We start from the raw sequence: 16684 nt of genomic DNA on the forward strand, positions 1-16684 counted from the left end.
TTAATTTAATTAAAAAAGAGAGACGGGAAGAAAAGGAAACAGTGATTTATCCCTGCTTAGAACAAAATAAAAGAAAGAGGGAACAAACAAAAAATTGTTTAAGCTGGCAGCAAAATGAACATCTCAAAAGGCTCCCTAACAAAGCTTTCCAGGGATTTCAGGTTTTGGTGTTTGTTTCTATTAGGGCACATGTAAGTTAGAAGTTACATTTTAGAGGGAATATTAAACTGGTAAATAAATGACAATGGGCCTGTGTAATATATGATATATGACCATAATATTAGACATTTCTCTTAAGTTCTCACAGGGGAAAGTATGTGCCAATGGATACTGGGATCAGACACCTTATCTCAGACCTTTCAGAGGAGGCAGTTTTTAAATGCTGTACCAACTTAAATATCTTTTGCTAAGGTGCAGCACATGTGCTACTTTCTCCTTAGCACATTTGTATTCTCACAGCAGCTTAAAATTTTGTGTTAAGAACAGTACAACATGTTAGTCACTCTGCAAAATACCAACATTTTGGGGGAGTGGGCACATTTCAGATAACTTAAAAAAACCAACATATTTTCCACATATAAGGCCTGATTTTGTTTATTGAGTCAAGAAATTAAATTATTTTTTGTTCCCTTATAATTTGAAGATCCTTCACACCTCTTTAATCTCGAACAGAAGAGAGAAACACTGTTTTGTGTAATTCAGTTTTGGGGAGCTTTCCAAATTAATACAGAGATAGTATTAAAAGACTCAAATTACTAAACACAGTGGCCAAGCTAATCCTTCTTTTCCACTGTATCGCTGAAGATGTTGACAGGGCTTTTTCTGACCAGTTTCAGTGTCTTATTTCCAAAAGACATATTTCATTGTTTTCATAAATCTGAAGACAAAGCACCAACCCAAATAAACATTTTTTAGGAAGTTTACTTCAGGATGTTCTTTGCACTGGACCTTGCTGCGGATGGAAAAGCCAAATGACTGACACCAAAAGATATGGTTATTTTAAATTTTATATTGAAAAACAAGAGGCCAGTCTGTCAGAAAAACAAAACTCTGCTCTGTATGAGGAAGTATTTGCATTCAGTGAACCTTTTCTCCTTGAAAGTGATTTCCCCCAAAACTTGGCAGTTGAAAAAAGAGCAGCAGCAAACACCCGAGTTCTTTCCCACTCTCACCCATCAGCAAGGTTTATGAAAATGTTCCCATCAAGGCACTAAAGGGGAAGAACCCTATGGTTTTACTTGCAGTTATTTTTTGTAATTAGGGAAGACAATAAGTAAGGACTGCCAAACAGCCTACTAAAGCTACAGACACATCACCAGCACCAATGTCCTGGGCTCAGGACACAAGGCACTCAGACTCAACCAGCTGCAACTGTCTCTTACTCTCTGGACCTTTCTGCTCATTCTCCTGCCCACCACCCACCCAGAGATATCACTCACACAAAGTCTGTGAGGAGCTGTCAGTCCTCTCACCACCCAGCCAGAATCTGGGGGCTCCATGGAAATGAATGACCAGCTCTGACAATCCTAACAAAGTACTTTCAGTAAGGACTGATGCCCAAACTGCATCTCCCTAGAAAAGCTCTCTGCCTTTGGTGCCAAGAGTCCTTCCATATTTTCAGAGAAGCATTTCTGGCAAAGCAGTAAGCAAATCATTTTGTCCAAAGCACTGAGAACCACAACAACAATATCAAGTCTGGAAATCTTCTGCACTTTGGCCAAAAATTTCATTTTCTAGAAGTAGTCCCTCTCTCTTACTGCTCCACCAGAAGAAGGGAGAAAGAGCCAACCCCTGCGAAGATGGAATAGAGGAAAGAAAAATCATTTTCTCCAGCATCCATCACCTGTGACAGGTTAGAATATCCATCAGAGACCCAAAACGTTTAAAAGCTCCAACTTTATACCGTGTACCACTGTAATGACTCAGACACGAGCCCTTTAAAGCTGGGACAAACAGAGCACGTGAAAAGTCTCATCTTCATTAACATGAGAGGGAGCCAAGATTAAATACAGCGAAGGTGAAAGCAGAAACACACCCAGGGCCTGCCATCCTGGAACAGTAGGATGTGTGTGTACACTGGGCTGCCATAAAAACACCCAGCACAAACTAACTGATAAACGTCTCCCCAGCTGACAGTGACAGAGCCCGGCCACTTACTGAGGGGCTTTATCTTTTACAACAGCCTCACTGCTTACACTTTCATATCCTGAAATGAGAGATGAGCCTGCTGGGAAGGTAAGATAGCAATGTTCATGCTCAGGAAATTAAAGCTACCCAGTATCTGTTTTAATCATCAGGATGCTTGCTTCTATTATAGAACTTATAAACTACCTTTTTTTTTTTTTTCCCTAATCTTATTTAAGGAGGAAAAGAACATTCAGGAAACGACCTTACCTATCATTCAGCATTACTCAGCCCGAGATTTTAAGTCATATACTGTCTCTATTCATCATCCAAACTTTAACTCTTATATTGTCACTTGGGAAATGTTGGCAAAACAACTTGGCAAATACTGGCAAAACAATAAGTTTGTCAAGAACTAGGAAAGTTGCAATCTTATATATTCTGCATTTGCACAACAAGTATGACAGAAGTAGACAAAAATAAAATAATTTTACATAATTCAAGGGTCCCCCCCAGCTGTTCAGTTACAGTGTTAACACCTGGCTAAATAGCTGCTTAATTTCTGATCTTACAAACCTGGTTGATACAGGCTCAAACACCTAGAACACAGCATTCAACAACATGCCCAGTTCTCTGTATTTTATCATCATCATCACCCACCTGCAGCCCCATCTGCTATCTCATAACTTCCACATTAAAGCTTTTCAGCCCTCACAAGTCTAGTAATGGCCAAGCTTTATTAACCCTTTTGACTGGACTCAGAGGAGCTGGGCTCACCTCCCAGTTTATTCTCACACCAATTCATTCCGAGCTGTAGCACCCCAGCACAGTAACACTCAGTGATGTGAGTGATGGAAGCACACACTGAGTCAGACCCCTCAGGTACCCAGAACCCTTTGTTACCCACCTAAACAACTCACAAGAAGTGCTAAAGAAGAAAATGGGACCTTACCATCACTTGCAGAGAACTGCCCTCCTCCACCAGCTTCAGATTCACAGGCCCTAATCTCACATGTGGTGTCTGGGTTTGTTGCTGTTGTTGCCCACCCCCACAATTAACCTTTTGCAGCTGTTTCCACTTTGTAAAGCAAGTTAAATTCTCTGTGTACCACTGAAAACCACGTACACCTGACCACTGGCTCGTAATCACATGTCCACAGAGCTTTGGATCCACCTCACAAACCCCCACCCAGTTAAAATTGAAGCATGTGAAGTATGTTCTGTGCTCACCACTGCAGAGGCTGAGGCACCACAATAAATAAAAATGTCATGGGGAATATTTCCTGGATCTTTTCATGCTACTAGGAGAAAAACTTCTTAAAAAAAAAAAAAAAAAAAAAAAGGGCAAAAAAGCAGTTTACCCTTGGAGGGTGGACCCTGAGTGGTCTAACACCGAATAATTTGTCAAGTGTTTATTTCTTTACTTTCTGCCATGATGAACTAGGCTGCCCACTTATTCCAGCTAACTCTTGTTACTGGCCCACAGGTCAGGTCCCACCTGTTTTTTTGGGGAACAATAGTAAAAGCTGCACAGGTTCCTCTGGCCTTCCAGTACCCCCAGGTTTGCTCTGCTAGGAATAGGTTAATTCAACTCTAGTTGAGAAATACAGAAAATTGGACCATTCCAAGTTTAACACATAGAGAAATAGAAAAAAAATTTTAAAGTCTGTATTGATGGTATTGGTGTTCTGGAGCACCAGTTCTAACCTGACCTCTTCAGAGGGCAAATACAAATTAAAATACTGATCTCTAGCAGGCATGTTGCAAAACACAAGTTTTGCCATCAGCTTTCACTGGGCTAAGAGTCTTCCAAATATCTGCAATTATTCATCCAGAACAAACACCCGAAGGTTCTTTGCCAAAATAAACTGTGCAGTAATTGGCTAATCACGACATCAGTTTTAATGACACAAACAATGAGCCTGCTGTTCAGAGGTCTATTGTGTACTCACTTCTCAAGGGAAACCAGCTCATTAAGTGCTAAATCATCCATCCAACTACCCCCTTTTACCTTTACTGGCAAGCGAAATGGTGAGAGAAGAATCTGAGCCTTCACCTGATTCGAAGTGCTCCAGCTGGCTGCATTCCCACCTTTTTGTTAGAGAGAAAATTGTTCCCTATTACTGTACATCCTTCAAATGAACTCGAGTTTATCCTGTTCCTACTGTTTGACACTTTACAATCCCTCTTTATAATAGGGACTGAAAGTTTTTCTTGAGCAAATATGTTTCTATGAAGTAAAGCAGCAAATGCACTAGAAAAGAAATGGTGATTAAATTCACCAGATATTAGAGAATTATAAAACTCATCTCTATAATGTTTCCAGCTGCAAAATATGCAAGGGGAAGCACAGTAGGTCAGTCAACACATCAGCCCCTGCGTGGGGGAGACAGACATCAAAACATTGTTTCCATGTTGGCAGAACACTGGACTTTTCAGGTTACACTTTCCAGTGAGATGCCCCAGATACACAACTTAAGCTCCCTTAAGCTTTTACCCACTGAGGGTACAAACAACAAGAAATTCTAAAGGGATCTCTGTGGTGGGTGAAGGATTTAGTTAAAAAGATGAAAGCAAACCCTTTCCAGTATGCAGGCAGTTTTATTTGCTGCTGATGGAATTATCTGCCCGCACAAAACCACAGTGTTAATACCTGACATATTAGCCAGATTTGCAAAGAAGAAAGCAAATACAAAATAAATAAACAACTATGTAGAATTTGAAAAGTTGCCCAAAATATCAAAAAAACTAGCATGTGAGATTTTGTACACATTAGTGCTGACTTCTCCGATTCTTCATTCTGATAAAAACTGATAAAACCACGTTTACCCCCACCTCAGCAGGGAGGGAAATTGCTACGAAGCCATAGGACAATGTTGGCAGATGTAGCAAGGAGGACCAGTTGTCCACCAATAAATCTTAATTAAAAAACGTTGCTAACTAGACAGGTAAAGTTCTGGAACTGCCTTCCAAAATAAACAGCTGGTGCAAAAAGCGTACTTGTTATGGTAGAAAGCAAGTGATTTTTTAGGAGTGCTTGATCTATCACAGTGACCTCCTCGGATAATAAGAACCTTCTTCTTTCATCTCTATCATAAGATCACAATCCTCCAAGAAGTTAAGTTTGTAATGCCTGCATTATAAATCATTGCAGTGAGTACAATGCCATGGAGAAGTGAGCCAGAGCACAGAGTTCAGAAATAAGCACAGTTTTGTTTACAGTTCATTGTCAAACAGCTTTAGGATGATCATCTCTGAATAGAACGATACCCTGGAGTCCCACAAGGACTTTCTGTTCTACTGAGAGTATGTTCTTTATAACATCACAGCAATCAGAAAAATATCAATCACTATGCAGTATTCCAGAATACAAGAAACGATATATAAGACACCAGACAACTTCACAAAATCATTTCATGTTAATACTGAAAAGGCTTTGCTTGTTGAACAGAAAGACCTCCACCTGTAATGCTCACAGCACGTGTTAAATCCATATTTAGACATCGATTGGGACAACGTTCACGTTACAACAAGTGAATACAAAATACAAATAACTTATAAATGCTGACACAAAAAAAAAATACTGAGCTGTTGAACACATGATCTCATGCTCTTGTATATTCTGCGTTTTAGATCTCATAGTTTCTGAATTTCCTCAGAAGGTCTGATGGAGCATCACCTGACCAGCGGAAACGCAAGTGCCAGTAATTTCCCTCTGAAAATCCTGAGAAAGGAAAAGAGAAAGGCAAGTAAGTTATTATAAATTAAGTATAAAATTGTCTGAAATAATACTTGATAGTCTTCCCTCTAAAAAAGTAAATAAAAAATTGGTCACTTCAGTGCTCCTGACCAGCAGGGTCAGGATTCTTGGCATGTTTGAACAAAATCCCAAACACCAAACTTCAGGGTGTATCAGCTGGGAAGAGTCCAAAAGAGAACAGCAAGAAAAACAGCAGCCCACAAAAGAGGATTCCCAAAGAAAAACTGAACAAATTGCACTGGCTTAATCTAAAGAAGAAGAGACAGATGGTGACATGATAAATCTGCCAGTTAATACTAAAATGTGATTTTCCTATATCAGGAAAAATGAAACCTATTAGCAGAATTAGTGTTAAAATCTCTTATTCAGGCTGAAAGAGCTACATGGACTTGTAGTCTGTAATTTGTACAGACCGGCAGAGAGGAACTGAAAATATCACCGTTTAAAAGTGGAATCCAATGTAGTAATTTTCCCTGAATCAAAACAAAAGCATTATCAAGTGTCTAACATTAAGTATAAACACTGAAATACATGTAGACCCTGTCAAATAAATATATTATAATATCAACATTTATTAATGTAAATATATGCCTACTGGATAAATTAAGTTGGTGCTTGACGAGTTTGATATTTTTCCCATTTAAACATCTGGAAATTAAATTAAAACTCAGAAAATAAAAACCCTGAGAAAGAAGATGCCTGCAAAGAAAATTCACCATTGCAAGGAACAGGATGATTTTTTTCTTTAGTTCAAAATTTTACTGTTCTACAGTGATGATTTAATTACCAAAAAAGAGCAAATAGTGCAAAGTTATAGAGCATAATTTCTCAATATCAAGTTTTCAGTTAGGCCTGACATACATTTGTTTGTTTAATTTTCTCATCTATTTTCTGCATTCCACAAATGGTTGGGATTACACAAGGTTTTGCCATCCTCACAGCTGAACTTCATTTCCCGCTTGATCAAACTGGGAAAAAAAATTACAGGGCTTTGTTTAATAATACTTCTCTGATAATATAAGCTTAAGCCTATGAAACTCCTGAAGGATCAGGCAGAACAGAGGTGGCTGCTGTGGTAAGTAAGCTTTCATCAGGCACACTGACCTAGACAACAGACAGAGGTACTGACTGTAATATGACTGCAGTGTACTGACTGGGTAGGTGACAATTTGAAATACACATTTATCCTGGTTGCATGCACTATATTTTAAAAACCCTGTTTGAATACAAAAGAAGCCTTCAAGTCTCAAATTTTAGATCTCATTAACTCATCAGATGCAAACTGCTCAGAAGTAATAAATACTGGATAGAAAACGAAACCTAAATATTTTACTCAATTGTTTTAAAAGTGTTTTTTTTTTAAAGTCACTGAAAAGAACTGCCTTTTTTTAAATTTTTAATTTTCATATAGCAGCAAAACTGAACTTTCCATTTTGGTTACAGCTTTTTTTTTGTTTCTACTCAGGTTTTCTGGCTTTACTAGAAAACAGGCAAGGAAATGTGGTAGGGAAGAAGAAAGGTCTGAAAACTTCAAAATTAAATAAATAAGAAAAAGCATAAACCCCAAAACAAAACTCCAACCCAAACCCATGATAAAAAACCTACCAGTCAAACATATTGTTCTGAAGAAGAATAGCTCATGATTAAAAGCCCCCATTTCAGGCCAATCCCTGGATACTGCAATTTTTTGTAACTGCTGTTTTCACTTACTTGGGGAGTCTGGATTCTTTGAAGACTGTGGCTTCACATCAGGAGTTGCAACATCTTCTTGCTCCCTGTTCCCTTCCAACAATCCATCTTCATTGTTTTCCCTCTGCTGGGTCCAAATCTCATGAGTTATGTCAGTATTACTGAAGTCAGGAGCTTCCAGCATTTGTTCCTTCTTACTTTGGACAGCCCAGTGCATTGACTAAAGGAATGCAAAAAGTAACAAATAACTAATTCCTGTGCTGTAAAAAAGAATTATTGAACTTTTCTTTCTTATATTGTTGTAACTAAAATTCACTCTAATAAAGTAGAAAAAAAATCAAATATTATGGAATTGAGATCTGCTAGGAACATAGTAAAAACATGAGGGAAAACAACTCTCTGTCACAAGTCACCCCACTAGCCCAGCAGGGTCCCTCCAAAACACTGTGTGAAGCCCAGGGTTTCAAGGAACCTATCTTCTGGATTTTTCAATGAGCTCTTTCTTTAATCAGATAGCATGAAAAACCTATCTGATAGACAATATACCAAAAGGAGAATATATTACATAAAGGTCCCAGCTTTAATCTAACTTTGAAAAGAAAGAAAAGCCTCCTACAAAAACGAGGCACGCTGAAGCATTTGGAAACAGACCTTAAGTTACTTCCTGAAACACACAAACACAAAAGCAGCAACTTGATAAATTCACTCCAAAACTACAGGCCCTTCTGTGAACGGGTTTCTATAGCCCTCTAATTTTTCCTCAATTTCCTTAACATCCAATAGTGCAGGAATCACTCTGTGCTATTCCCATCCCCAAGCCCCTCCACTGCTGTTAACTCATCCCCTCACTCACTGCAGCCTTTTGTCTGGTCCAGCCCTACCTTCCCTTCCTCCTGAAGGCCCAACTTAGGCACCACCAACCGTTTTCACGGAGCTGCTCAGGGCCTCCCACTGCTGGAAGGGGATGGTGATTTTGCTCCGTCGCCAGTAATCGTAGCGCGCCCGGCTTTCTTCGTTAGTGAGAACCTCCTTAGCTTGCTGCAGCTTCTGGAAACTCTCCACTAGAACACAAACCAAAAGGATGCTAAAGCCAGTATTTGTTTTCCAAGCCTTGAATTCAGATGCCAACAATGGCTCAGAGCAAACAGAACAGAGGAGGCAGAAGGAGAAGCCAGTCAGTGAGGGATGTGGTTGTTCTGCTTACAGCTTGCACAGCTGTAGCTGGCATCAGGATCACCTTTGGTGGACAGCTGACACCCTTTCAAATGAGGAATAAAATGCTTCTTAGTCTACTGCCTTCAAAAGCTCCTAAATTTAAGCTGAGAGAACCTGAGAGAGTACACAGGCAAAAGGCACAGGTCAGCCCTTGCAGACAACCTTAAAAAGGGAAGTTAGAGCAACACTGCTTAGAAGGAAAACACCTAGATCTACAGAAGCAAGGAAGTCAGAGAACAGTATAGCAGCAATAAAACAGGAAAAGGGGAAAAACAGACAAGCAGAAACTGAGAAGCAATAATCTAAAGATAGTTCAAATTAATTAACTTGTGCATTTTGTTAGGTGCGCGCTCTCTACATATGCTAAAATGTCATCCTGAATACCAGGCTGGATGAATGAGAGATCTCCTTCTTCCCTCCAGGGTCATTTCTCATGAAATGGTTACTAAGGATGCAGCTGCATGTTACTATTTGTAGAAGGGTTATAAAGATTTAGACTTTATCTGTGACTCACCCATGTTACAGTGATCTATTATTCATTTATTCCAGTCTACAAATTAGAGAGATTTCTTTTGAAATACACTATGTCCAAACACTAATCAAAATTGGTAACTACAAATCAAACAAGGGACAACAGGCTGAGGGGCCGGTTCTATTACGTTTCCTTATAGTGTTACTAGTTTTCAACAAATAAAAGGTCTACTTTAATTACTCTTTATTGAGCTTTAAGCCAATGAAATAAAAAATATGAAGTAAACTTTTACCAGTAGCATAAAAAGGTATTTAAAGTAAATACAGCATGTTCAGGTAAATAGAGCATAAAACATTCCTTCTTGATGAACAAAGCTGGTTTGACATTCGAATGCCCACATTCCCCTCCTCTCCTGTGAGCTCACTAAGGAAAGGAAAGCCCTGCTTTATAGTTTATAGTTCAACTAATAGGAAGAATCCAAAGAGGAAGTTCTGTGCATTATTTAAAATGAGAAGCATATTAAATTATTCCACAACAAAATTTTGGCGGGGGATCAAAATCACAATCAGAACATAAGAATATAAACTCCTCAGATGGGGGTGAGCACCGACCAGACCTCTCTGTGGTTACGAATGGGTCACACTAGATCCAAATAACTCAGCTGCTGCTTAGTCCTCACAGCTCAGGTCCCACCTGTTTTTTGGGGAAAAACAAGCCACGGAAAGAAAAAAAAAGAAAATCCTAGAAAACAAAAAAATCCAACATGTGTCTTTCTGCACTATCACCTAAATGTGTGCAAGTCTTAGACAAGAACATTAAAAGCCTGTTATTTAAGTAGAATATGCCAAATACACATGATGATTAAAACATGTTGAGGGGAAGGAATATTTAACAAAGTTTTAAGGCTGAATTTAGCACCTTGGTCATGTTAATTGCTTTTAAACAAGAAATGATACATACCTGCTTTGGGGTTTCCAGGATGCTTGTCAGGATGACATTCAAGGGCTTTAATCTTATATTCTGCAAGAATTTGTTCAACCTAAACAAAATATTGAAACTTAAAGTAGTTAAATAGATAGACACAGAAAAGTTTTTCAAATTTGATTTTTGAAAGGGGTTGGGAAGATTAACTAAGAATGCTGAAAGATTTTGTCTATTCATTTTTACAACCTTTAGTACAAGCAAAGTAGGTAACAACCATCTGCCAGTGACACTGCTTATTTAATTTCATTTTCCATGCACTCATCCTTACTCTTGTTTTTGTGAATGTCAGTCATCCAATATGGTAAGTTGGCTCTAAGAAAAATGTGTAAAGACATTTGACCACACAGGCAAAATGCATCTCTTCAGCTGCTCTTTACTTTGTTTAATCAACTCAAACTCTTTCTGTACTGCTGAAGATTCATTTGGTGGATTAGGTGGCTTTCTCCATATCCTCTTCATAGGAAGTTCAGCCAGCACCACATGGCTTTTCCACCTTGGATACCCCACTGCTAGATAACCAGCAGCTCACATTCTTCCTCCAAGTTAATTTTCTGTGCAGAAAGGTTGGCTTGGAATAGAATAGATTTATAATCAATATTAGCACGTTTATTAATGAATTACAAGTTCCCACACAGTTTGTAGTACTGTAAAGTACCACAACCACTGGAAAAACAAAGACATATTAACAATTAACAAAATATAGGAAACCACTGGCGTGGGCATCAGCTTAGATTTTCAAATGTTTAGTGCTTTTCCAAGTATCTTGCTGCCTATTATAATTCAGAAGCCAAAACTTCTTTATATCATTCCAGTACAGCTTAAGCTTTCACAATAATTCACCCTGAGGTATCAAGTAGTTACTATTCTTTCCCATAAAAGAAAGGCTCATCCTTCAAACCATGAGAGCCACATACAATTTAAATTATTTATTTCAAAATTAAGGCTCATAACATTTTTCCTTTAGAATAAAATCACAGTTTGCTCAACTAGCTTGCCAAATTTTGCTGGTATATGCTGGGAAAAAACGTGGTCTTTGGTGGTATCTTAAGAATTCTACAGCTTTCCCTCTTCTCAGTAACTTATTACAGAGGAAGAGATGTAATGTGGTGTATCTCCAGTAAGTACAGCACTTAAAAATACATATATCCTATAGAGAACTTGATGAAGCTGGTTACTGTATAGCCAGCTACCATCTCAAAGGTTACCTAAAGGGGCACTTTGCAGTTTAAATGTGTACAGTATCAGCAGAGTAGCACAGAGAAGCCTGTGCTGCTACATGTACTTGCCTGCATGTACAAAGGAGCGTGGTTGCAAAACACTTGTGATGCCCCAAATTTCTGTTAGACCTTAGCAGTGCTGTGCAGCATCCTGAGGGAGGTGATCCCGGGGCTCGGCCAGCCTGTGACCTCACCACGGCAAAAACAAGGCAGCGACGTCTGCTGCTTCTCTCAACAAACGGCACTTGACAGCTTGTTCTTCAGGGCCCACTAGCATTTATTCCAGCTTTTTAATTTCATTTTAAGCAACCTGAAAACCCGTTATCAGATGTACTTGAACTGCTCTCGTTAATTGCTAAGATCTTAAGGAATTGGTGTGAGGTAGAAAACGAGCAACAGCATCTGAAAAACGAGCCTGCATGGAGACTTGAGCACTGCCCTCTGCTGGGATCCTTTCTAGGAGTTTCTTCAGGAACAGCTTTACATTTCCTTCTGTGACACAACGAAGATGTCTCCTCTTGATCTTTACACTTGACCACTAGGACAGGTGAGAGACTTCGTATACCAGACTTTCAAAAAAATGTTATACAGGCACCTTTAGAATGAAGCACACTTGTTTTAGCTACAATTAACTCAACAATTGCCTAGCTAGAGATCTCATTATAAAGAATGTATCTGCTACCGAAACAAATTAGTAAAGCTGGTATTTTAATGTCATTAAAAATAGCACTTAGAAGCAATAATATGATGAATGAAAACGAGGTATTATTTTGGTTTTTCCTCTGAACCAATGAATACAGTTAAGAAAACCTGAAATATGTATAAGGCCTGAGAAACTCAGCAGGGTTATCAGTGCCCTATAGCTATAAAAACATTCGTCATCTTAGTAGCACATAAATAGCTTTTCATTTTTCAAAACCATATTCCAAAATATTATTTGGATGCTGTCACATGTATGCAGTTGGCTTGTCCACTTGTGGATCTACACCAATGAATAAGCCGTTATTTGGCTGTATCCCTACCACACTCCTGTTCTACAGGGTACTCTTAACCTAAGCCTTATTCTGGGCTCTTCACGTTGCTGCACACATCAGAAAATCGAGCTTTCCAAGGGAAAGCAAGAAAGGAGGTTCACCAGCCATTTCAGACAGTCCTGCCCCCAGATTCCCCGCGGACAGCCGAGCACATTCAAACTGTGATTAACCTGGGGGAGCGAGGGAAGGTTCTTACCGTCGATAGCTCATCGCATCCCAGCAAGTTGTAGTAATCCTCCAAATCCTCCACGCTGCAGTTCAGAATCGCATCCATCGGCACTACTCCCGCGGGCTTTTTCCAGCCGGCACAGAGGTTGTAGAATACGATGTCAATTCACAGCTCACAGAGGACTTTAAATCAGCCCAGGGCAACAGGCGGTTCCCACTCCGGTCTCCAGCTCTCTCCGGCGCTTTGGAGCGCTGGCAGCTGACACGCAGGGGTTTGAGGAGTTCTCCGCTGCCATTGGTCCCTGCAGGATGCCAACCCTCCTGCACAAACCTGCTCCCAGCAAAGCTCCCTGGGATTTGTAGTTGCCAGAGTCACTTCAACGTTAAACTGAGGATTCCGTCCAGACCAGAGTTCTGGGCACTGAGCGAATCCTGGCTGAGATTCTGCTCACGCCGGGACCTGTGCGGCCACTGCAAACCAGCACACGCTTCCCTGAGCCCACACAAATACATCAGCTGCTCGATCTTTAGTTGCAACTTTTGCCACAGTCTTTGACAAGGGGATTAAATGGGGAATTATAGGAAAGAGTAAGGAATACATCCAAAATAATGATTATAGGGTACTGATTCTGCCAAAGTCTGTCAGTTCTGTCAGTCACCTCATAAAAAATGGGGCAATCTACTCACCGAAGCTTCCTCAGTTATATTCACACCTCCTCAAAAACAAACAGCTCAGCCACGCATCTGACAAAATTAAAACTATCCAAAGGCATTATACTACTATCAAATTAAATGGGGACCCTTCCTCACGCTACCTTACTTTCAAACTGTGTACTGAAGGCATGTACTGTGTGCATACACGTTCCTTGTAAAACTCATTTTACACTGAAGTGAAATACCTTCAATTTTGAACTACGTTTAGTGACCAAGGCCTCAGCCCAACAAAGGCTACAGACACAACTGGTGTCTCCCATGATCTGTTATTTCAGAGGATTACCTCCCAGCTGTAATACCAAACCTGTGCTGCAGCATTTTCTCTGGAGCCTCAGAAGCTCTGTTTTCACTCTTCCCACCCCTGCAAGAGCTTTGTAATCCAAGATGCTTCATGTCCTTAAATACTGCTGATTTTTTAAACTAATACTTAAAACAGATGCCTTCAGTAGGTACACAGTTCTAGATGCAGTGATCTTGCAGGAGAATCAGTGCAAAACACATCCCCAGAGTGTGACCAAGGCTGGGACAGGTATACCCAATGAAGGACCCAGGGGCCATTCAGAGTTGTTTATGAATAACAAATATATAATTTTTGCATCTACAAGTGCTTTACTTTATTATCTACATTATTAATGTTCTGCAATTACATTTATTATTAGTCTTCCACTGCTTTCTCTTCAAGGCTATATTGTCTCAAGTTTTCTATTTTTACTGGATGTTCAGATAGCTTACTGAGATTATAAAATATAGAAAGTACATGAAAAGAAGCAATAATATTAAAAGACGAAAACCAAGCCTCAATGAAACCACTTAAATCTGTTAGAAAACTCTAGCATCATACTTCTCTGAGTGAAAAAAACAACAGAAATGCTTTTTCAACTTGAAGCAGAAGAATTAGCAATTACAAACCTGTCTCCCCCTATTAAATTAAATTCATAACTTAATAATAAATCAGAAAAGTATAGAAAAAAAAAGGAAAGCTGTTTAGCAAGAGAACATGTAAATATTTAAATAGAATGTACTTTGGGGAGGACAAAAAACAAACAGCTGTCCCTCCTCCCAGCAGCATTCCTGACATCTCTTTCTTTTCCAAGTATTCCTTGCGTATTTGCCAAAGGTGAAAGGGAAGGCTCTTTAACCCTTTTCCAGTCCAGCTTTCAGTGGCTACTTTTGTGGAGCTGTAGGCCCAAGAGCTGGATTCCAGTGACAAAGCCCCAAGACTTGGAAGCTGCTCGTTCGCGGGGAACATGCTCGCTGAAGCCCTGGTCCCACCCATACTCACCTGCTCAGGCCAAACAAACAAGGGCTTTGCTCCAAACTGCAGCAGCGCCCACAGCTGTGCCCCTGCCGACCCTCAGGCCTTGGGGCACAAAGGCTCCCACAGCACAGGCTGAAGGTTTGTGTACGGAGGACACAAAACACCGACACCGAGTAACATCTCAGCCTTCTACTGCTCCTCCTCACTTCAGTGGGGCAACTCCCAAAGCATCAACAAAAACGAGAACAAGAGAACCTGTACATAATACACAGGAAAAAAACCCAAAGATTAGCCCCAGGACATAAAGTTTATTTGCAATGGAATCACAGCACAGGACATAGCACATATTATTGCCTACACAGGCCGTGGCTGGTGTTGCTCAGGAGGTACAAACAGTTCTGGAAGTGAGGAAATCTCATATTTGTTCTCTGTACCCAACCACTAACAAACCTCATCTATTCAGTCCTAGCACAGACCAACAATTTCACTTGTTTAGAGCCAAGTGCGAAACTAAATTCTGGTTCAGTGTAACAGGACATTTACCAACACCTTGTAAAAGTCACAAATGGCCCTTCAAGTAAAACAGCAAGATCTGGAAATCTATTTGAATTTATTCCTCTAAATACACCAGATCTTCCTGGGCCAGTTCTTCTCAACTGACTTCAGTGGTTTTGCTTCCTGTGGACAGAGTGCACATTTACAAGAAGTTCAAGGCACAATAGAACTCACTTGAGTTTTGCATTTCATGCTCCATCCCTGTCCCCACACAAGCTCAGAGAAGCAGAAACAGAAGAGGACCCAAGCACTGCCACACAGACTTCCCAAACTAAGGGGAACTACTGCAACACCATTATTACTGTGATAAATGTCTGAAATATCAGAGGCAGCTTTAGGATCCTCAAGTCACTCCCTCACCAACACCTTCAGGTAATATATCTACATCACTTACAGATTTTCTTCCTTAGAATGCAGTCTTCACATCAATAACCACCAAAACATTAACGCCCCAGCTCTCCTTTATATACTGACAAAACCATCTTGCATGTGCTTCTCAAGAAATCTGAATCTTGCCTCAGCGTAAGGAAAAAGAATGCTTGCATATAAATTTGCATAGAATAATAAAAAATATCTGATTTACATCTTGTTTCTCGGCAACTTGTTTTGAGAAAGTGTGGAAAATGGCATGTACGTGTTTTTCAGGGTTGTTAATACCTGCACGAACCAAAAAAAAAAAAAAAAATCCCTCTCTTACAAATACACAGACCAACTATAAAGTGAGTTATCTATAAAATAATCCCTTTTGAATCCAAAACCCATGTGACAACAACTTCAATTCAAAGATTTTTAAAATCTTTTAAAATCTGTCAGCTATGAAGGCCTGAAAGGAGGAAATTCTACCTATCTGGTCTGGGTCTTGTCACTAAACCTAGGAATTCCATTGTATAATTCACTAAAACTCTTCTGCAAAATAGCTTGTGATGTTGAACAGCAACAATCAACAATACTTAAATTTGTGTCTGTGAAATTCAGATCAGAGTTCTGTGTTGGTGGCAGTCCCGGGAAAGTGGCCGAGTTGTCTCCAGCCCAGACTCAGGGGCAGAAAGCAGCGCTACGCCATGGACAGCCCACACCTGGTACCTCCCCACTTCAGCATCCCGGTAGGGCACTGAGGATCGCACTTAAAAATCACACAACGAAAGAGGTCTCTAGAAAAACCAGCGGGCACCACAGAGACCAGCACCCCTCCAGGGCACGTGGGAACGAATGAACTCGGGGATGTTCTTGGAGCAAAGGCAGGAGCCGTTGTTCAGACGGGTGCTCACCCCACAGAAGGCTCCCGCATCTCGGGAGCCCAAGCACCGCGGTACAGAATCCCAGAAGACGAGGGGCTAAGATCTTATCCCAGGAGGCGAGAGGCAGTACCTTCGAGCATGCCGACCAAGAGCCCGAGGTGCCGGTGCACACCGTCCCCGAGCAGGGGACGGGCAGGGGCCGGCAGGGGAAGCAGGGGGCAGCCCAGCGGCCCCTCACCGACCCTGCCCTGCCCTG

At 40.4% G+C, this 16684-nt stretch overlaps 1 protein-coding gene across 2 annotated transcripts; it reads right to left on the bottom strand.

Moving 5' to 3' along the window:
• Positions 1-2544: 2544 nt before the first annotated feature.
• On the bottom strand, positions 2545-16604 carry DNAJC12 (DnaJ heat shock protein family (Hsp40) member C12). 2 transcript variants are annotated; one of them, XM_050338689.1, is made up of 5 exons: positions 12692-16560; positions 10221-10299; positions 8495-8634; positions 7595-7793; positions 2545-5848 (listed from the first exon to the last, which is right to left on the bottom strand). In XM_050338689.1, exons 1-5 carry the CDS (start codon positions 12767-12769, stop codon positions 5754-5756), a joined length of 591 nt encoding a protein of 196 aa, XP_050194646.1. In that variant the 5' UTR covers positions 12770-16560; the 3' UTR covers positions 2545-5753. The 2 variants fall into 2 exon arrangements, with proteins under 2 accessions (XP_050194646.1, XP_050194655.1); XM_050338698.1 differs by lacking the exon at positions 2545-5848 and having other exon boundaries at positions 7646-7793; positions 8455-8634; positions 12692-16604.
• Between the last annotated feature and the right edge of the window lie 80 nt (positions 16605-16684).

Source organism: Myiozetetes cayanensis, unplaced genomic scaffold (assembly GCF_022539395.1).
Source record: "Myiozetetes cayanensis isolate MyiCay16 unplaced genomic scaffold, myiCay2020 scf10, whole genome shotgun sequence".
NCBI classification, from domain to species: domain Eukaryota; kingdom Metazoa; phylum Chordata; class Aves; order Passeriformes; family Tyrannidae; genus Myiozetetes; species Myiozetetes cayanensis.